The 23,097-nt window shown below is 37.7% G+C and overlaps 1 protein-coding gene across 1 annotated transcript in view; it reads left to right on the top strand.

Moving 5' to 3' along the window:
* The window catches only part of MARCHF8 (membrane associated ring-CH-type finger 8), a 65,021-nt gene that overhangs the window by 1,563 nt on the left and 40,361 nt on the right, over positions 1–23,097 (top strand). The window contains exon 2 of the mRNA XM_045283682.1: positions 19,517–19,567. Within this exon, the coding sequence (XP_045139617.1) occupies positions 19,517–19,567 (51 nt within the window). The remainder of the gene's footprint in view (positions 1–19,516; positions 19,568–23,097) is intronic.

The following is a 23,097-nucleotide window of genomic DNA, read 5'->3' as shown; positions in this document are numbered from 1 at the left end:
AAAAGATTAAACAATGGGATAGTAACAATAGTTCTCTGTTCTGTTTGCTACCATTAGTTACTGTGTGTCCTTGCGTGTGCATGCATATGTGTATAAAAGACGGTCATTTCATTGAGCAGGGATGTTCTTAACACATCATCTGATTTGTTTTGTATACATCCTGTCTCTAGACAGTTAGCTTTGCTGAGACAATGCTTTTTGAGCTGTGGAGACAAAAATACTGAAGGCAGAACCAAAGCAACAAGGCGTCTTGGCTAAATTGGGTACAACCTGACAGCACACAGCCATCATAGCATGCATATAACATTTTAAAAAGCAGTTTCTTTAGCAGCTTATGTCAGAAAGGTCTTTGAAATTATGAGCCCATTTATTCATAAATTCAAGGGTAAGTTTTCAACAAGTATGTGTGGTTCTGAGGGCAATTAGCAAGATAAAACATGCTCCATAGACGCACAATATTTCAGAATTCAGAGGAACCAAAAGGGTCATCTCTGCTGCCTGCTTTCCTCTACACAATCCCACTCCATAAAGGATAAAATTGACATTCAGACCATAGATAAATGGAGCAAGAGCAAGTGGTGAGATTTTAGGATCATGAATTTGCTTGTCTTTCACTTATTTTCTGGTTACGTACGTGTTCTTTTATTTCCCCTAGTGCTGTGGAGTCAGTTCCCGTGGAGTCATAGTAACCCAATAGTATAAAGTACAATTGTCTGATAGGATTTCCAAGCTGTAAATCTTTAGGAAAGTGAGGTGCTACATCGTTCTCCCATGCAGCGACTTGTGGGTTTGAACCTTTTGTTTAGCAGGCTAGGCTTTATTTACTGTACCACCTGAAAGTAAAATAAAATAAAAACAAAGCAGATAATTACTTTACTATGAATTGGGATGGAATTATTTTATTCATGGCAATTACTGATTACACTTTACATTAATTTAAATAACTACCCATTTGTAAAATTACAGTTATATACATTATAGGCTTCCCTTCCTTAATTTTTATGACTTCATTTTTTTTCCTTGGTTTAAAATTGTAATGACTAGATTTGTCATTACAAATTTCATTTGAAATTTGATTTCTGGCAAAGATAATGCTTTGTGCCATTTAAATTTTTCCAGAAAATTATCTTTATTTTTTTTAACTTAAGATACAAGTAGATTATTATATATTTTTTCTGAATTATCTTTCCCACATAAAACAATATTTAAAATTTTTATTTTATTATACATATTTGCATATATGATATTGGTAGGTTGATAATTTTTAGATTTTGGTTTTTTTAATCTAAATAAAGTGGTAATTTAAAAATAAAATTTCAAACTAAAGTACTTATAAACTGAATAATTCTAATTTCTAGTCTACTTTATTTTATAATTTATAAATAAATTTATAGATAAACTCTACCATGCCTTCCCACTTTATCTTTTCCTTACCCTGTTCCTCAGGTCAGGATTCTAGAGGGTGTCCAGTTTTCTCTCCCTCAATTCATTGACGATAGGATCCAAAAAGAGCTATGCTAGGGGAAATCGTAGGCCTGAAATTCCCCCAGCGCTAGGTTTGAATTCCATTCTGTCATTTTATAACTGGAGGCTTTCCAGAAATGGAGATCGAACCCACAATGAAATGTCTCGGGGAGGAGATGAGCCAGTCAGGGTGCGATCTAACAACGATGAGAAATACAACTTTCCTCTAGTTCCTAAATGTTTCCTCCCCGCTCCCACTACCATGACTCGAAATTCGACCTTGCAAGTCTGGCTAGACCAGAGGATGTACACTGGTACAGATAGGAACTGAAAATCCAGCGAATCCAGGGCGGATGAGCCCTACAGGACCAGTGGTGTGAGTGGCGAAACAGGGAGGTTAAAGGGAGAGTGGGTAGGAAAGAGGGAACCGATTACAAGGAACTATATGTGACCTCCTCCCTGGGGGACAGACAACCGAAAAGTGGGTGAGGGGAGACGTCGGACAGGGCAAGATATGACAAAATACCAATTTATAAACTATCAAGGGCTCAAGAGGGAGGGGGGAGCGGGGAGGGAGGGGAAAAATGAGGACCTAATGCCGGGGGTTTGGGTGGAGAGGAAATGGTTTGAGAATGATGTGCAAATGTGCTTTACACAATTGATGTGCAAATGCGCTTTACACAATTGATGCGCGTATGGATTGCGATAACAGTTGTATGAGCCCCTAATAAAATGATTTAAAAAAAAAACAAATCACTACTTTACACCCACTGAGATGATTATAATAAAATATCAAAACAAGTGTTGGGGCGTATGTGGAGAAATAGGAATCTGTACACATTGCTTATTATCATGTAAAATGGTATAGTGCCCCTAGTTAGACAGTGTTTAGACAAAAACTGATACTTGAATGATCATGGTCATCAGAGCAGTGGCTAGTAAGCTATAGTAGCTAAAAGGTGAAAATAGCACAAATGTACATCACTTGAGGAATAGATCCACAAAATGTGGTATATACATTATTTAGTCATAGAAAAAAATAAAAGTGATACACACTATAACATGGAATAACCTTGAAAATGTTATGCTAAATGAAAGAAGCTAGATCGAAAGGCTACGTACTGTATGATTCCATTTATATGAACTGCAGGAATTTGGAGGAAGCAGAGTGGCTGCTTTTGGGATATGGAATTTTCCTTTTTGGGTGATAAAAATGTTGTAGAACCAAATAAGAGTGATGAATGCAATAAATGTCACTTTACAGTGATTATAAAGGTAAATTGCAGCATTGTATTTTACCACTCCACCCCCACCCCCACCCCACCCCCCACCCCCGAACCAAAAGATGTTGTAGTTGTTAGGTCTTGTGCATCGAGTTGGCTATGACCCATTGTGACCCCTGTGTACAACCAAACAAAACACGGCATGGTCCAGCACCATCTTCACAATTGTTCCTGTGCCTGAACCCATTGATGTGTCAATCCATCTTGACAGGGGCCTTTCTCTTTTTCACCTCCCCTCGACTTTACCAAATATGATGTCCTTCTCCAGGGACTGATCGCTTCTGACAATATGTCCAAAGTAAGTAACACGAAGTCTTGCCATCTTTGCCTCTAAGGAGTGCTCTGGCCTAATTTCTTCCAATGCAGCAGTCCATGGTACTTTTACTGTTCTTTCCAGCACCACAATTCAAATGTATCAATTCTTCAATGATCTTCCTTATTCAATGTCCAACCCTCACATGTACACCTTGGGTCATGTGCATCTTAGTCCTAAAAGTAACATCCTTGCTCTTCAATATTCTAAACAGGTCTTAAGCAGCAGATTTACCTAATGTAATACATCTTTTGATCTCTTGACTACTGCTTCCATGAGCATTGATTAGGGATCCAAGTAAGACAAAATCCCTGACAACTTCAACCTTTTCTCTATTTATCATGATATTACCTTTAGGTCTAGTTGTGAGGATTGTGCTTTTCCTTACATTGAGTTGTATCCATACTGAAGGCGACAGTGCTTGATTTTCATCAGCAAGTGCTTTAATTCCTCCTCAGTTTCAGCAAGGTTGTGTCAGCTGCATACTGTAGGTTGTTAGTTCGCTTGAAAAAGATAAACTAACAAACAAAAACGATAATTTTCAGGAAAAGATCAAATCATTACTCTCTCACAGATATAAAAACATTAAATAATTTTATTTTACTCATGTGATAAGAGAGAATGAGACAGAAGTTATAACTGGTTCTAAGGAATAGCATAGCTTCACAAATTTGTGATGGAATTGTCTGAGGCTTGGTTCTCTAAAGCAGTGGTTCTCAACCTCCTAATGCCATGATCCTTTAATACAGGTCTTCATGTTGCGGTGACCCCATCCAACCATAACATTATTTTTCTTGCTACTTCGTAACTGTTATTTTGCTACTGTTATGAACCAGATGACCCCGTGAAAGGGTTGTTTGACCCCCAGAGGGGTCGCCATCCACAGGTTGAGAACCGCTGCTCTAAAGGATCAAAACTGATTAAGCATGTGTATTAACTTTTCACTTACATTGATAGGCTCCAAAGACCAAGTGGCTATGTGAAAATAGAGGACCACAAAATGGAAGATAACTACATTATTATACAATTGCCAACTTAGACCATTATATTTATGAAGTAAGCCCAGCAAGTTGACACCTAACTTTAATCATTGCACACAGAGTTAATGCTTACCTTGCACCTCAGCATTCCTTATCTACCAAATATATGTTGTTAATGTGCAAAATAATCAGATTGTAACTTTTTAATATTGTAAATGCAAAATGTTGGCTAACTAGATAGTTGATAAGTAAGAAATTGTTAGGAGCTGTCAGTTGGTTCTAATTCATAGAGACTGTATGCACAAGAAAATAAAAACTTCCCAGGCTTGTGCCATCCTCAAGATTATTATGTTTAAACCTATTGTTTCAACCACTGTGTCAATTGATCTCCTAGAAGGTCTTCCTCTTTTGTGCTGACCTGTATATTACCAAGCATGATGTCCTATTCCAGGGTCTAGTCATTCCTGATAACATGTCCAAAATATATGATACAACTCATACCATTCTCACTTCTAAAGAACATTCTGGCAGTGCCTCTTCCAAGGCAGTTTGTTCTTCTGGCAATTTATCATACTTTCAAGATTCTTCACCAAAACCATAGTTCAAATGAATCAATTCTTCTGTAGCCGTCTTTATTCATTGCCTAACTTTCACATTCATATGAAGTGATTGAAAACACCATGGCTTGGGTCAGGTGCACGTTAGTTCTCAATATGACATCTTTGCCATTCAACACATGGCAGATTTGCCCAATTAAATATGCTGTTTAGTTGGTTGACTGCTGCTTTTATGAGGACTGATTGTGGATACAAGCAAAATGAAATCTTTAACAACATCAATATTTTCTCTTGATGTCCAGTTGTGAGGATTTGGGCTTTCTTTAAGAACTTTGAGCTGCAATCTACACCAAAGGTTACAATCTTTCTTTTTTTGTTTTTTTCTTTCACTTTCTTAACTCATTTTTATTAATTGGAATATCATTCACATATGATTCATATTAAGCGATGTGGAATCATCACAATCATTTTTAGAACATTTCCTTCATCCTTGTAATTATTGTTGTTAGTGCCCTATTTCCCCTAAATCTCTCCTGCCATGTATCCAGATAATTATTAATCCAGTTATTGTTTCTATAGCGTTAACTAGCCCGGATTTTAGATATAGAAAATCTTACAAAAAATAAATTAAAAAGCAAAAAACAACCCAACAAAGTTCCCCCAAAATAAAATCCCACAAAACTGGAAAAACATTATAATAGGTCAAACAGAGATCAGACAATAAAGTGTTACCTTTTAACATAATTTCTTCTACCATAATTGATTTTAAAATGTTCTCTGTCTGCTAGCAAGGCTATTGCTATGATCAGAGTGGATTTATCAGAGGCTTAATGCAAATGGCTTTAGGCTGCCACTGTCATCTGAAACTGCGTGTTCAGAATTCAAGCCCTAATACCATTCACTACTCCTGATTCAGATTTTATTATTTATAATTCTGGAGCACAAGCTGGTGTGCTTCTTCCTTGTGGACTTAGTTGATGGCTCATTTAGATGACCACTTGTGTAAAGACAAGCCTTTAAACCCTAAATACTATTTTAAAAAATGTTTAAATTATTTTATTAGTTCTTTATTTACTTTATTGGTTTCCTGTATATTTACTTTCTGCTTTCTTTTTTTGTTTGTTTGTTTTCATAGTCTCTATTCTTTAATCCTAAAACCAGTAGAAAACAATACTCTATTTTATTCAGATTGGTACAGATTTGAAAACCTTTCAAGCCATGAAGTTTTCAACAACATAAAAAAATCATTAAAATATTTTTTCATGTTCTGAAATCATATGTGAGAATTCTGCATAACACAGGAGTGATGTACTATTCTTTTTGATAGCTGAATACCACCTGATTTTTTCACCACACTTTCCTATAGCACCCATAGCCTTAATGATTTCTTTATTAAGGTATTTAGTAAGGCCATGTCATAAGAACTAGTTGTTCTTATATTAGGTCTGCAATTAAGTGTGAGCCCAACTAGTTGTTCTTATATTAGGTCTGCAATTAAGTGCAATTATGCCTACGCATATAGCTATGATTGACATATCTCCCTGGTTCATTTTAGAGATACCATTATAATTTTATTGGAGAACATAATAAATCTTCCCTATGGGACATAGGGTAATTCTGTTGATAGTATCATTAGGTTAGCCAATGATACAGAATTAAAATCACAGTTGAGAAAAGGAAATTAAACATGTTTTTTTAGATTACAGTATATGAATTGTTGACTTGTACATATTAAAGCTTAAGTGACTGGGCACTAATAATACAAATATTGAGGGTTAGGGATAGGGAAACACTTTTAATAACACTCACAAAAGCGGAACTGTCCCTGCTAGACTAACATATGTCATAAAGAACTCAATGCCAAAGAATCATTGCTGCCTTATAGCAACCCCACAGGACAGAGTAGAACTGCCATGGTGAGTTTGAGACTGTAACTCTTTACTGGAGTCGAAAGCCCTGTCTTTTTCTCAAGGAGTGACTGGTGGTTTTGAACGGCTTATCTTGCATTTAACAGCCCAACACATAATCGCTAAGTCACCAGTGCTCCTATAAAAACAAAGCGAGCATTAAAATCATATATATACGGTACTCCTGGCCTACCATACATTGGGCAACCTCAAAGGAAGAAATCCAAACCAAAATCCTTACCATGACTCTACTACCTTAGGCTAGTAGTCATCTGCTTCTTCTCAGAGGAGGCCATTTCGGCCTTAAATACAAGGGAGTTTTTCAGTGCCTTAAATCTCCTACAGGTGAGTTTAAGGTAAAGGCCAGTTTGCTTAGTGGGGTTTCCAAATTGGGATCTTCTGGTGTGGCCTGTGAAGGCTGCTGTGCACCTTGAGAGTTTAAAGTCCCAGTTGTGTATAGTACACAGCATAGGTCACCACGGTCTGGCTAGAGACCAGGGTGTATATATAAGTAGTGTTAGGCATATTTCCCTATTGGAAGTTGCCCCAACTGGTTTACCTACCAACAGAAGTACAATTGCCTTCTCTGAGACAGACATGCCCCGCCCCTCTTCAATTTGAATTTCCAGTGAGATGTGCTAATCAAGGGATTGATTAATCTTCATCTTCCCTCACCCTGAGAAACTGACCCCAGCTGAGTTGAGTCCTCTCTTCTAGAGGTTTTAAGGATATATAAAAAGGGTGGTGGAATATGACTCATGGATGTTAGATAGGCTCACTATCTCCTTGCTTAGGAGACCAGATTAGAAGATTACATGACCTTAAAACAAAAGCCTGCATTGTCTTGATCTTTATCCTTATAGCAGTACACTCATACAATATTTGCCCTTTTGTGATTGACTAACTTCAGTCAGTATAATGGTTTCAGGGTCCATCCACATCACGAGATGGTTCATGGTTTCATCACTTTTGTTTTTTATACTAATACATAGTATTCCATTGTGTATGTACCAGAATTGTGTGTATGTATCCATTCTTCTACTGATGGGTATTTGGGCTTTTTCCAGCCTCTTGATATTGTGAACTGTGCTTCGATGAGAATAGGAGAACACACGTGTGTTCATGATGTGTCTCTCATTTCATTAGGGGATATACCAAGCAGAAATATACCAATTGGGTCATGTGGAACAGAACAAGGAAATACTGTATGGTTTAAATCAGGAAAGGTGTGCATCAGGGTTATTAGATCCTCTCACCATACTTATTCTATTTGTATGCTGAACAAATCATCTGAGAAGCTGAATTATATGACGAATGTGGCATCAAGATTGGAGGAAGGCTTATTTACAACCTGTGATATGCAGATGACATAACCTTCCTTGCTGAAAGTAAGGAAAACTTGAAGCACTTGCTGATGAAGATCAAGGATTGTATTATGAGTCATTGTGGATTATGACTCAATGTCAAGAAGAACAAAATCCTCATAACTGGACCAATAAGTAAGTAACATCATGATAAATAAAGGAAAGGTTGAAGTTTTCGAGGATTTTGCCTTACATGGATCCACAATCAATGTTCATGGAAGCTCCAATCAAGAGATCAAAAGATTAGTTAAATCTGTTGCACATGACTTCTTTAGAGTATTGAAAAGCAAGGATTTTACTTTGTGGATTGAAGTGTGCCTGACTCAAGCCATGGTATTTTCTATCATCTCATGTACATGTGAAAGATGGACACTGAATAAGAAGACCATAGTAGAATCGATGTGTTTGAATTTCGGTGCTGGAGAAGACTATTGAAAGTACCATGGACTGCTAACAGGAAAAACCAATCTATCTTGGTAGAAGTATGGCCAGTGTGCTTCTTAGAGGCAAGGATGGCAAGAGTTTATCTTACTTACTTTGGACATATTGTCAGGAGAGACCAGTCTTTGGAGAAAAGGATATCATACTTGGTAAAGTGGAGGGGCAGCAAAAAAAGGAATGCTCCTGACAAGATGGATGGATACAGTGGCTGCAAAAATGGGCTCAAATATAGGAACAATTGTGGGGATAGTGCTGGACCCGACTGTGTTTCATTCTGTTGTGTATAGGATCGTTATGGGTCAGAACCGGCTCGATGGCACCCAACAACAACAAAAACAATGGTATTTCTATTCCCAGTTGTTTTATGTAGCGCCATATGGCTTTCTACAATGGTTGTACATGTTTACAACATGTACACAACATTGTACACGGAGTCTAATCTCTACACACCCTCACCAGCATCTGTTGTTCTTTTTTTAAAAAAAATTGCTATCATTGTGGTATAAGGTGATCTCATTGTTTAGATTTGCATTTCCCAGATGGCTACATGTGTTTGTTAGCCATTTGAATGTCATTTTTGATGAACTCGCTGTTCATGTCTTTTGCTCACTTTTCAATTGTTTTTTTTTTTTTGGCATATTGAGTTGTTGCAGATTTCTGTAGATTTTAATAATGTGTCCCTTGTCTGTTGTGTCATTGTTAAAGACTGTTTTCCTAGTCTGTGGCTTATCATTTTACTCATGTGATGAAGTCTTTTGATGTGCATGGATGTTTTTATTTCTAGTAGATCTGCTATCTATTTTGTCTTCCACTGTGTGTGCTTCCTTTATTGTATTTGGTGTGTGTATGCCCTGCAGTAAGGACCTTAAGCTTGTCTCAGTTTTCTCATTGAATATCCTGATCGCACTGGACTTCACATTTGGGTCTCTAATCCATCTTGAGTTTATTTTGTGGGGCCACATAGGGGCTCAGTTTAATTCTGCAAATGGAGATCCAGTATTTCCAGCACCACTTGTTGAAGAGGTGTCCCCTTCCCATTTAATGTTTTTTTGTTGCTTTTTTGTGGTCCTTTATCAAAAATCAATTGCTTATAGTTGGATGCATCAACTTTTAGGTTTTCTATTCTGTTCCATTGGTCTATGTATCTATCAATGTACCAGTACCAGACTGTTTTAAATACTGTGTAATAGATTTTGAGATCAGTGGTGCAATGCTTATTATTTTTTAGTTCTACTCTTAAAGGAATTATTTGCCTATTCTGGGTCTCTTTCCTTTCCAAATGAAGTAGGTAATTAGTTTTTCCAATTCTTATAAAGCTGTTATTTGGATCAAAATTATGTTGTATTTATAAATTGCTTTAGGTAATGTTGACGTTTTCACAATATTGTCTTTCTATCCATGAATATGGAATATTCTTCTGTTTTTGTAGTCCTCTTTTGGTTTATTGTAATTATCCTCTGTAGTTTTCTTTGTACAGCTCTCTTGTTTCTTGATTAGGTTTATTCCTAGTTTTTAAATTTTTTGTGCAGTTATTATAAATGGTATTTTTCTTTATATCTTTTTTGGTAACCTCTTCCCTCCTATACAGGAATCCAGTATATTTCTGCTTGTTTATCTTGTATGCTACTACTTTACCAAATCCCTAAATTATTTCCAATAACATTTTTGCAGAGTCCTTCATGTTCTCTGTATATTAAGTCATTTGCAGCTAGTGATTGTTTCACTCTTTCTTTGCCCAATTGTTTTCTCTTGATTTCTTTCTGCCATCTATTGGTGCTAAGTCGTACATGTTGTTGAATAAAAGTGGTGATGGGAGCATCTTTTTGTAGTTCTCATTTTCAGGAGCAATGCTTTCAGTTATTCTCTCTTGAGCTGATGGCCATTGGATTTTCATATATGGCCTTTATTATGTTGAGGAATATCCCTTCTATTCCTATTTTTCAATGTTTTTATCAGAAATAAATGTTGAATATTGTCAAATGCCTTTTCTGCATCTTTGATATGATCATGTGATTCTTAATTCTTTGTCTTGTTCATGTGGTGGATTATATTGATTATTTTTGGAAAGTTGAACTATCCTTGCATCCGTGGAGTGAATCTTAGTTGGTCATTGTGAATTATTTTTTTGATATATTGTTGGATTCTATTGGACAGAATTTTGTTGAGAACTTTTAGTCTGTTCATAAGGCATACTTATCTATAGTTTTCTGTCTTTGTGGGATCATTGCCTGGTTTTTGTATCAGGGTTATGCTTACTTATTAGAAGGAGTGTAGGAATTTGCTCTCCCTTCTATATTCTAGAATAGTTTATGTAGAATTGGTGACAACTTTTTCCTGAATACTTGGTAGAATTCCCCTGTGAAGCCATCTGATCCTAGGCCTTTTTTGGTTGGAGGTTCTTGGTGACCTTTTCTCTTCTTTTGTTGTCTGTTGACTTATTCTACATACTTGTGCATCATGGGTAAGTGACAACTTTTTCAATATTTTTTCATTTCTGCTAGATTACCAAACTGGTTGGAGTATAGTCTTTTGTAGGAATATATTATTATTATTTTAATTTCATGTGGATTTGTTATAATGTCATCCTATCATTTATAATTCTTGATTTTTATATCTTCTCTTTCTTTTCCTTTGATTCCTTTGCCAGCAGTTTGTTAATTTTGTGGTTCTATTGCTGTGGCAGCATCAATGTTGGTGAGTCTGTGCTATCAGGGGCTAGAGTGAAAAGCCTGGCTTAAAATAAAAGGAAAAAAACCTGTTTGGGGTGGGTATGGTTTGCCTGTGTCTGCCATGGAGGCATGCATATCTACAGGGGGTGGGTGAGTGGGTGCTTTGAAAAAAGAAAACTCAATGAATGAAAGAGAAATAAATATTAAATATGGCAACCATATAAAAACTGAAGAGTTAAAACTAAAACAAAAACTTGCAGTTTGGTTGGGGATCCCTGCTTCTTTTGTGGGGTTGGTATGTACCTGTACCCACAGTGTGTGGGGTAGGGATATTGAAGAATGAGAAAGCAATGGGAAATTTTTTTATAAATGACAAAAAGCATTACTTGTATAGTGAAGATGTCTGTGCCAAGCTGCCCACAGTTTGCTGTCCACACAATGTTCCTAGGGGCCAGCCGGAAAGGGGTTTGGCTGGGTGAATTGAAATGTGACCTGGCACGGATCTGGCTCATGCTAGCTAGCACAGTATGCTCTGAAGTAACTGTGGCCACTGATCAATTAGCCAGAAGGTTGGCAATGCAAATTCATCAGCCACTCTGCTGGAGAAAGATGAAGCTATCTGCTTTCAGAAATATATGCAGACTCAGAAACCCTAATGAAGCATTACTCTGCCCCATAAGAATTCCATGAGTTGGAATCAACTTAATGATAGTGGGTTACATTAACCTTATTTACCATTTCTCATTCTCTTCATTTGCTTCTGTTGATTTGAGTTGCCATCTGATGTCACTTCCTTATGCTAATACAACTTTTCATTTGTCCTTTTTACTGTTAATGCCAACATCATCATAGAATAGGGTGGACACCAATTTTTCTGAGTACTGCCCTATAAAAAGAGTGACATACAGAAGGAGACAGAGGTGATGTGACAGTAGAAGCAGGTACATCTACAAGGTACACCAAGGATTACTGGCAGCCACGAGACACTAAACAAAGACTTGTGAGTCAAAAAGGAATATACTGTAGATGAAAATTTCAAAAAGGATATAAAAACCGAAGAACCAAAAAATAAATTAAAAAACCTGAAGTTTTGGTGGGGATCCCTGCTTCTTTGGTGGGGTAGTTATGTGCCCATGTCCAAACTCACTTTCTTTTCTATAAAATGAGCTCTTAATAATGCCTCTAAAAATTCAAAGTTCCATCAAGTTTTTGCCGACTCATAGCAACTCTATAGGACAGGGGAGAATTGCCCCTGTGAGTTTCTGAGACTAACTGTTAGCTGGAGTAGAGAACACCATCTTTCTCCCATGGAGTGGCTGGTGGTTTCAAACTACTGACCTTGTGAATCTCAGCCCAACACATAACCACTGCAACACCAGGGCTTGTAATGATGCCTATCTGCTGGTGAAGAATATGCAAAGTACTTTTTGGCTAAGATTAAATGTCGTACCATGGACTGTCAAAAGAACAAACAAATCTGTCTCGTTAGAAGTCCAGCCAGAATACTCCTTAGAGGCAAGGATACATGGTGAGATTTGGTCTTGTGTACTTTGGCCATATTGTCAAGAGAGACAACATCCTGGTGAAGGATATCATACTTGGTAAACTAGAGGGGAAGTGAAATAAAGGAAAGACCTCAACAAGATAGACTGGCACAGTGGTTGCAACAACAGTGAATTCAAACATAGGAACAATTATGAGGATGGCGTTGTTGTACATAGGGTCTGTTGTATGTTGTACATCGGATTGTTGTACATAGGATTCTGTTGTACGTAGGATCATTGTGAGTCAATACTTAATGACAATAACATGAAGATTTTTTTTTTATTAAAAGATCATTTTATTAGGGGCTCATACAACTCTTATCACAATCCATACATACATCAATCGTGTAAAGCACATTTATACATTTATTGCCCTCATCATTCTCAAAACATTTTCTCTCCACTTAAGCCCCCGGTATTAGGTCCTCATTTTCCCCCTCCTCCCCGCTCCCCACTCCCTCGTGAGCCCTTGATAAATGATTATTTTCATATCTCACATCAACCGCTGTCTCCCTTCCCCCATGATTTCTGTTGTTCTTCCCCCTTGAGGGGTGTGTGTGGCTATGTATCAATCACTGCAATCAGATCCACCTTCCTCCCCTCCTCTCCCCACCTTCCTTCTCCCTTTCTGGTATCGCTGGTCCCATTTCTGTTTCTGGATTCCATGAGGAAGATTATTTAATAGGAATATTATGCAGACTTATGCACCAACAACTAAAGCCAACGGTGTAGAAATGGAAGACTCTCAGTTTCTGCCTGAAATTTATCAAACATGCAACCAAGATACTTTAATAATTAGTGGTCATCTGAATGCAAAAGAAGGATAAGTAGTTAGGAAACGTGGCCTTGGTGATTCAAATGATGTGAGATTGGGTGGTAGAATTTTGAAAAACCAATGAGTTAATCACTACCAATACCCCCTTTCAACAACACAAATGATGTCTCTACCTGTTGCCCTCAACAGATGGAACACATAGTAATAAAATAAAACTACATTTGTGGAAAGTGAGGACAGAGAAGCACAATATCATCAGCCAAAAGTAGGCCAGCCTCTGACAGTGGGTCAGACCACTGATTACTGCGCATGTGCAGCTTCAAGTTAAAGCTGAAGAAAGTGAAAACAAATTCACAGAGCCAGAGTTTATCCCACTTGAACTTAGAAGCTATATCAAGAACAGATTTGGTATAGTGAACTCTAATGATTAAAAACCCAGAAAAGCTGTGGGATAGTATCAAGGACATTATACATGAAGAAAGCACACATTTAAAAAGAAAGGAAAGAGCAGATCAAAAGGGTGTCACAAAAGACTCTAACTTGTTCTTGAACATAGAGTAGCTAAAGCAAATGGAAGAAATGATTACTTAAATGAGTAGACCAGATGATTTCACAAGGCTGCCCGGGAAGCATATATTATAATGAAATGTGCAAAGACATGGAGTTAGAAACCAAAAGGGAAGAATGCACTATTTCTCAAGCTGAAATAACTGGAGAATAAAAATATTAAGCTTTGAGTTGCAGTGTTGAAGGATTCCGTGGGCAAAATGCTGAATGGTTCAGAAAGCATCAAAAGAAGAGGGAAGAAATACACAGGCACTGTTCCAAAAATTGGTCAGCGTTCAATCATTTCCAGAGGATATCACATGATCAGAAACATGCTATTGAAGGAAGAAGTCCATGCTACACTGACGCCCTTGTGTAAAACAAAACTCCAGGAATTGACAGAATACCAACTGAGATATTTAATTAAATGAAACCAATTCTGGACGTGCTCATTTATTTATACCAGCGCTTCTCAACCTGTGGGTTGCGATCCCTTTGGGGGGTTAAACAACCCTTTCACAGGGGTCACCCAATTCATAACAGTAGCAAAATTACAGTTATGAAGTAGCAATGAAAATAGTTTTATGGTTGGGGGTCACCACAACCTGAGGAACTGTATTAAAGGGTGATGACATTAGGAAGGTTGAGAACCACTGATCTATACTAAGACATTTAGAAGACAAAGACTGGAAGAGATCCATATTTATATCCCTTCCAAAGAAAGCTGATTCTGCAGAATGTGGAAATTATCAAACCGAATCATTAATATTACACACATAATGTCTATTGAAGATAATTTAAAAATAGTTACAATTGTGCATCAGTGAGGAACTGCTAAAAAATCCAAGCCAGAATCAAAAGAGGACGTCGCACAAAGTTCTCATTGCTGATGTCAAATTAATCATGGCTGAAAGTACAGAATAACAAAGATAATTACCTGTGATTTGTTGACTATGCAAAAGTATTTGACTGTAAATTATAAGGAGTTATGGACAACTTTCAGAGGAATAGGAATTTCAGACCACTTAATTGTGCTCATGTGGAATCTGTACATAGACCAAGAGGAAGTTGTTCAAACAGAACAACGAACACTGCATAGTTCAGAATCAGAAAAGAGATGTCAGGGTTGCATCCTTTTACCACTTGTTCAGTTTGTATTCTGAGTTTAATCCAAGAAGCTGAACTCTATGAAGAATGCAGCATCAGGATGGGAGGAAGACTTATTGATATAGTTAAAGTTTATTGTGCCAACCTGGCCAATAAACACATGTGAGGTTAATTGAAGGGCGGAGAGATAAATGGCTCGGTGAGCCTCGCCTTTCTAGTTCTCAAGTCTCTTGCTTTCTGATGGTCAGACCAGGGTGCAGCTGCCTTAGCCATTTCCCTGCCTCAGCTGGCAAGGCTTACTTCCTGCAAGACATCCCCAAGGAGAAGCCCCATGACTTACTCCGATGCGGCCCTGGGTGCTGGAGCAGCCGTGTGGAGACCCCTGCCAATGCTGAGATGCTTACACATTCACTGATTTGGCTTTCTTCCTGCAGTTGGCATCATTGCATGTGTTTTGTGAGAAGGAGGAGGACTTTGTGGATTGGTGTCGGACATATGGGTTATTGTTGGGCTTGTGGGCTTGGGCAGCACTGGGTTGGGATGTTTTCTTGATGTGCACTTAACCTTTATATAAACTCTTTCTTATACGTGAGTTTCTGTGGATTTGTTTCTCTAAAGTACCCAGACTAACACAGTTATTAACCTGCGAAAGATAGATAACACAACCTGACTTGCTGAAAATGAAGAGAACTTGAATTACATATACTGGTGAAGATCAAAGAGTACAGTTTAAACTTCACTGTGCACTACACCTCAACATAAAAAACCATACTCCAGACATGTTAACAGGAGAGACCAGTACCTAGAGAAGAACATTATGCGTTGCAGAGTGAGAAAAAGGATGGATTGACATCATGGCTGCAGCATTGGGCTAAATCATGGCAATGATTATGAGGATGGCTCAGAACTGAGAACTATTTTGTCCCCTTGAATATGGAATCACTATGAGTGAAAACCAACTCAACAGCACCAAACACCTATGAAGCCAGTAGTTTACCTTTGTGTAGCCTCATGTCCCATTAATATCTGTAATCAATTGCATACATTTGCTGGGCTTGGTTCATATGTTACTGTCAAAACTTTAAATTCTTGACAAAATGTTCGAGGATCTCTGTGAATATCAGGAACTTCTTTAACAATGGATGAAAGTCCACTTCAATCCAGAGAGCATCTTCATCCCCGTCCTGTACCCCATCCCTGGACACTCAACTTTGAAAGACATTTTAATTACTGGTTTTGCCTCATTCCTTGATCTGCCTCTCTCTTCTCTTGAAAAAATAGGGGATTTCTGACAAAGCATTATCAGAAAGGTAGGAAATGAAGGATAAAAAGAAGCAACCATGAAAAGAGAAATAGAAAGAGATGAGTTCAGAGTGACAGAAGTTTGGCACAGCAGTTTCAAATTTGCTTTCTTGCCTAAACACAATGCTTGCATCAAAGCAAATTAGCCAAAATTTTCTGTGTATACTGCACAGAAAAGTTAATTTAGTGAGCTCAAAACTTTTCTAAGGGCACTTGAAGTTAGGTTTTACTATAATCTTTTGAGGTGACATGCCTAATTTTACCAAAGGTCTGCACATTTTGGAAACCAAAAGGTGTGTTAATCTTGGTGCCCCTTTAAATAAATTCAAGGAAGACGTTTGCACAGAAGTTATATTTTTGTCCATTTTATGATGAGTTTATTACATGAAAATTTTCTTTTTTTAAAATCATTTTATTGGGGGCTCATACAACTTTTCACAATCCATACATATGTCAATTGTATAAAGCACATTTGTACATTCATTACCCTAATTCTCTAAACATTGGCTCTCCACTCAAGCCCCTGGCCGTCAGCTCCTCATTTTCCCCCTCCCTCCCCACTCCCACCTCCCTCATGAACCCTTGATAATTTATAAATTATTATTTTGTCATATCTTACACTGTCCGACATCTCCCTTCACCCACTTTACTGTTATCCATCCCTCAGGGAGGAGGTTATATGTAGATCCCTGTAATCGGTTCCCCCTTTTTACTCCACCCTCCCAGTATTGCCTCTCAGCACTGGTCCTGAAGGGCTCATCCGTCTTGGATTCCTGTGTTTCTGGCTCCTATCTGTACCAGTGTACATCCTCTGGTCTAGCCAGATTTGTAAGGTAGAATTGGGATCATGATAGTGGGGTGGAGGGACATTTAGGAACTAGAGGAAAGTTGTATGTTTCATCATTGCTACACTGCATCCTGCACACGAAAAATTTCCACCAAAACATTAAGTTTGTGACAGACCACAAACAAAAAGAAGAGAAAACTGAAAACTTCAGTACTACCCTTAAGGAAATTCCTATAGTAAAACTCATTCTATTAAAGCAAAATAAAAGTGATTATTGAAAGCTTGATGTGCACAAATGAAAAAATAGTTCGTGTAGTGAGCTTTTGTAATTTTGGCCACTAGGTGGCAAATTTAGCTAATCACACATTAAATGGGTCAACTTGGTGCTGGAAAGAAAACTATGGAAAACACTTAGAACAAATGGAAGGTAATGTTTAAAAGACAGACTGAGAATCCTGATGACACTTTCAGGGTCTGATTAAAACCTAATGTAGAATGCTTTCATCAGGTTGGGCTGAATTGCTTAAACCAGTATGGTTTTGTTTTGGGTTGCATGGTCATTTATGCAAACATCAGACAGCTGCTTGCTCTTGTCTGGCCCACATAAAATTAGCCTAAACATAGGAGTCTTTAACTTGTGCCCTTTGATCTTGCAATTTTTAACAACTGAAAACACATCAGTAGTTAGCCATTTCAACCGTGCGTTGGAAATCGGACACACACACACACACACACACACACACACACACACACACACTCACACTCACATAGTCCGTAGGTGGGAACTTGAGAACACCCAAACTGCAGTTAAAAAACACAAACCAATTTTATTTTTTTCAGTGGTGAATGGAAAAGTGAAAATGGAAAATAACTCTTAAATCACAGAAGCCTATAATGCTTCAGGACTCAAACTCGGAGCACTTGCATCCAGACAGGTTCCAAATGGGTCCAAGAAAGTGGAAGGGTTTAAGGGGCCCTGGTTGCCCCTGACTCTGGTTTTTCAGCTTTTTGTGGTCTACTTGGAAAGACATTTCAAAGCATACTGACTATGCCAAATGTAATAGAGAAAAGACTCTAACTCCGTTAATGGAATATTAAAGAGATTTGAAGTAATAGGTAGAGGGAACCCTGAAAATCTCAAGTGAAGCCACGGATCCAAGAGAGCAGGGATATGAATCATACATATTATGTTGTGTGTAGAATTACAAAATATAACATTCTGATTAGTTTATTGAGATCTATTAAAGTCAGGACAAACCAAAGTGTGATTTTGAGCATTATTGATTTGCTGAAAGGTACAGGGTTGAGACGGGGGTCTCATGTTTTGGAGAATAGAATACTAAAAATTACCTTGCCCAAGACATACAACTTCATGGAGATCTGAAACAAAGACTTTTGATAAGGTATCCTTTACAAACACCATGCTGCATCATTTCTGTTATTATCCTGACCACAGAGGAAAACATTTATTTAATTATAAGATTGATTCCAAAAGAGTGGGGCTTAAATCTGTGAGAACAGTTATGCTGAGTCTTTAGCGGCATAGTTCATCCATTTTACATTAGGTGAAATGTCTCTTTTGATTTTGCATCCATGTCAATCCTAACTTTTCTTCTGATCTTACCCATGATTATTGTATGTGAATTAAATTGACACTAGATATTTTTAACAATCTAAGTAGCATCTTCTTTCCTTTTAAAATAGCTTTTAAAATTCATTTGAATCTAGAGCAAGGGTAGATGGATCCAAGAATAGTTACTTTCATCTTTTTAAAAATTAGTTGTAGAATTTCCACTTCTTTAGAAAGCAAGTGCCTTTATGTATCAGCGAAGTCAACTGAAAAGTTAGAAAGACCGGGCAGTAAGCTATTGGTGAATTTCAAGTAAGAAGTAAGGAACCTAACCTAAGGGATTGACTATAGAAATGGAGAAAAAAAATTAGATTAAGGGAGCATTTGATACAAGGCTTTGTGCCTGAATGTTGAAGTTGATAAATGAGAAAGGAGACTTGGTAACTCTCAGAATTTTCTAATCTGGGAGAACAAAGCAGATTTAAACCAGATGATGTGGGCTAGGCCATGTACCTGTTGAATACCCAAGACATAGAGAGCCAGATCATTCTAATGGGGTCACCTGTCCGACTTTCTGCTTCATTCCGTTTCTTCATAATTAGGAAGACATTACCTACATAATGAACCCCCTCTAGAACAGAATGTCCCTTCAGTGTTGTATTTAATTCTAAACTCTTGCTCTTTCTTTGATTAAATATTAAGTCCCTATAGTACAGGCACTCTCTTTTGTTATTTGATTCATCTTTGCCAAATTTCTAGTATTGGAAACCTGGTTCAGTACTTAACAGGAATGTGCTCAGCAAATATTGGTTGAAGGAATGACTTGTCTGTAGGATTGCTATAATTATATTCTTTGCCCATTTTTATCAAAGCTTGATACTTAACTACCTGTTTGGTTCCCTTGCAGAATGAGAAGACTTTGGGACATTCCATGAGCCATTTGAGTAACATTTGTAAGGTATAGTGCCACTATCACATTGGTTTTAAAATCTGGATCTGTTCTGTTGTGTGTTTTCATACTTGTTTTAAAGATGTAAAGTGCTTGATTCATGTCTTTAATCTTCTCTTTAGAAATAACTAGGTATGTGGCAGTTATTTTCATATTAAGGAAGGATTTATTAACTGAATGTCTGTGGAAGCTGTTTGAGGTGGACAAGGTCTAATAGAGGAGAGCTTGTGGGAAGGAGGCGATCAAATGAAGCCTGGGTGCAGCAGCTGCCCTAGGTCAAAGTTCAGAAGGCAGGAGTGGGTGGTGGGGAGTAGGAAAAGAAACAAACACAGGGAGCATATGGACTAAGTGATATTCTTGAGGAGTTCTCTGCTAATTCTGGGCTTCTTCCCTCTCCATATGATGTTGGTAATCAGTTTTTCCAACTCTCTGAAGAAAGATGAAAAGATGATGGTATTTTTATTGAGATAACATCAAACTTTAATAGTGCCTTGGGTAAAACTGACAACTTTACTATATTGAGTCTTCTGATCCACTAGCTTGGGATTTTCTTCCGTTGGTTGAGGTCACTCTTGGTTTCTTGTAATAGTGTTCTGTAGTTTTCCTCGTACAGATCTTTTTTGTTTTTAATCATTTTATTGGGGCTCATAAAACTCATCATAATCCATCCATCCATTGTGTATCTTTTTGTTTTTTTTAGCCTGGTATATCCTTAGATATTTCAATTTGTGCTTGGCTATTGTGAAGGGTACCACCTTTTTGATCTCCTCTTCTCTGGTCCTGTTTGATGTGTATAGCAGTTCGATAGACTTCTGTTTGTTGATCTTGTATCCTGCCACTCTGCCATATTCCTCTGTTGCTTCCAGTAGTCCCCTTGTGGAGCTTTTGGAATTTTCCATATATAAAATCGTATCATCTGCAAATAACGATAGTTTCACCGCTTCCTTCCCCAGATGAACACCTTTGATGCCTCTTCCTTATTTTATGCTGTTGGCTAGGACCTACAGTACGATGTTCAATAAGAATAGGGACAAGGGGCTTCCTTGTCTGGTCCCCTTTTTCAGTTGATCGTATTAGTCTTTTCTCCATTGACTACCACGTTGGCTGTTGGTTTTTCACATATAGCTTGTATTATATTGAGGAATTTTCCTTCTCTTCCTATTTTCTTGTGTCTTAAATTGGTATTGGATGTCAAATGCTTTTTCTGCATCTATCAATGTTATCATGTGGTTTTTATCATTTTTCATGTCAATGTGGCAAATAATACTAATGGTCTTTTGTATGTTAAACCATCCCTGCATCACTGGTATGAATCCCACTTGGTCATTGTGAACTATTGGTTTTATATAGTTTTGTATTCTGTTGACCAGTATTTTGTTAAGGATTTTTGTGTCGATGTTCATTAGGGATATTGGTCTGTAGTTCTCGATTCTTGTGGGATCCTTGCCTGGTTTCGGTATCAGAGTTATACTAGCTTCATAGAAAGAGTTCGGGAGTTTGCCATCTTTTTCTATGTTCTGGAAGAGTTTGTGTAGGATTGGTGTCAATTCTTCCCTGTATGCTTGGTGGAATTCTCCTGTGAAGCCATCTGGCCTGAGGAATTTTTTTGTTGGTAATCCCTTGACAACCTTTTCTATTTATTCTATTGCTATGAGTCTCTTTAGATTCTTGACGTCCATCAGGGATAGTCTAGGGAGGGATCGTTTTTCAAGAATTTGTTCATGTCTTCCAAGTTGAATTCATTGGAGTACAGTAGGGTCTGTTGTAATGTCCCCTCTTTCATCCCTCATCCTTGCTGTTGAAATTTGTTCCTTCCTTTCTTTGGTTAGGTTTGTCGATTCTGTTTATCCTTTCAAAGAACCAACTTTTAGCAGCATTGTTTTTTCCCATAATTTTCATATTTCCCCCTCCTGAATATCAGCCCCGATTTTTATTATTTATTTTCTTTTGCTATTAGTAGGATTGTCCTATTGACTCTGCTCTAGTTGCTGTAAATTTTGTGGTGGCATAGCAATCATAAATGTCTCTTCCTTTTTAGTGTGTGCTTGTATTGCCATGAAACATCCTCTTATAACTGCCTTTGCTGTGTTCCATAAGTTTTGGTACATAGTGTTGTCCTTCTCGTTGGTTTCTAGAAATTTTCTGATTGCATCTCTGAGATGAGTCAGTACACACTCCCTTTGCAATAATGAGTTAGTCATCCTCCAGTGGTTTTCCCTTGTTTTCTTTGTCTTCCTTTTGTTGATTTCCAGCCTTACGGCACAGTGGTCAGAGAGAGAGGTCTGTATGATATCAATGTGTGTAAATGTATGCAGATTCGCCTTATGCCCCAGCATGTGGGCTATCTTCGAATAAGTGCCATGTGGGCTTGAAATGAATATGATTTTTTTTTTGTATTTGGGTGGAGAGCTCTGTAAATATCAGGTCAAATTGTCTAATTGTAGTGTTTAGATTTGTAGCCTCTTTGTTGAGTTTCTTTCCCTGTGATCTACCTTTCTCAGAAAGTCAACTACTATAATTGTTGAGGCTGTGATTTCTTTTTGCATCTTTTGGTGCATTTGGTTGACATATTCAGTGGGTCTCTCATTCGGGGAATAGATGTTTAAAATGCTTAGTGGTTCTTCCCTTGAGCAGTATATAGTGACCCTCCTTATCTCTTTTTATGGTTTGCACTTCGAGGTCAATTTTATCTGAGATTAGGATTGCAACCCCTGATTTTTTTGAATTGCTGTTTGGTTTGTTTTTCTGCGGCCTTTGATTCTCAGCCTATTTTTGTCTGTAACATTGAGATGTGTCTCCTGCAGGGAGCAGATTGATGGGTTGTGTTTTCTAAGACAGTCTGTGAGCCTCAGTCTTTTAATGCCTGAGTTAAGTCCATTGATATTCAGGGTTATTCCTCCATCTATGGACTCTGTGATGTCATTTATACCTTTTGTGTTGGGTGTTTTCCTACCTCCCTTTCTTATCAGTGTGTTGTGTGTGTGTGTGTGTTTCATTTTTTTACTTATTTCCACCCTTAAACAATGCTATCTTGGGGGCTGTTTTCTCTTTGTTGCCCTATGGGTGGGGTTGTTCTGTGTGGCGGTCTCTTATTTGTGCTTTCTCAGTGCTGTTCTTCTTCCCATACTGGGTTGGCAACGATCTTTAGTAGGCCTGGGTTTCTTTTAATGTATTCTTTGAGTTTTTCCTTGTCTGGGAAGGCTCTTCTATATCTATCTTGATAGATAATTTGGCTGGATAGAATATTCTTGGGTTTGCGTTATTTTCTTTCAATATTTGGAATATGTTACTCCTCTCTCTCTTGTCTTCATAGTGTCCGCTGATAGGTATGAGCATATTCTTACCCGTTTCCCCGAAAGTAAGACATTATGTTATATTAATTTTTACTCCCAAAGATGCACTAGGTCTTATTTTCAGGGGATCTCTTATTTTTCCATGAAGAAGAATACGGTACACATTTATTGTTTTATTAAAAGAGACCTCGCACTTACTGTCTGCTCCGGCTGCACTATAGCCAACAGTGAGCTGCATGTCGGCGC

This window comes from Echinops telfairi, unplaced genomic scaffold (genome assembly GCF_000313985.2).
Source record: "Echinops telfairi isolate 266 unplaced genomic scaffold, ASM31398v2 ScPeMD7_7465;HRSCAF=8503, whole genome shotgun sequence".
Taxonomy (NCBI): domain Eukaryota; kingdom Metazoa; phylum Chordata; class Mammalia; order Afrosoricida; family Tenrecidae; genus Echinops; species Echinops telfairi.
Note: the sequence above shows the minus strand (reverse complement) of the source record. Positions and strands in the feature narration are given on the sequence as shown.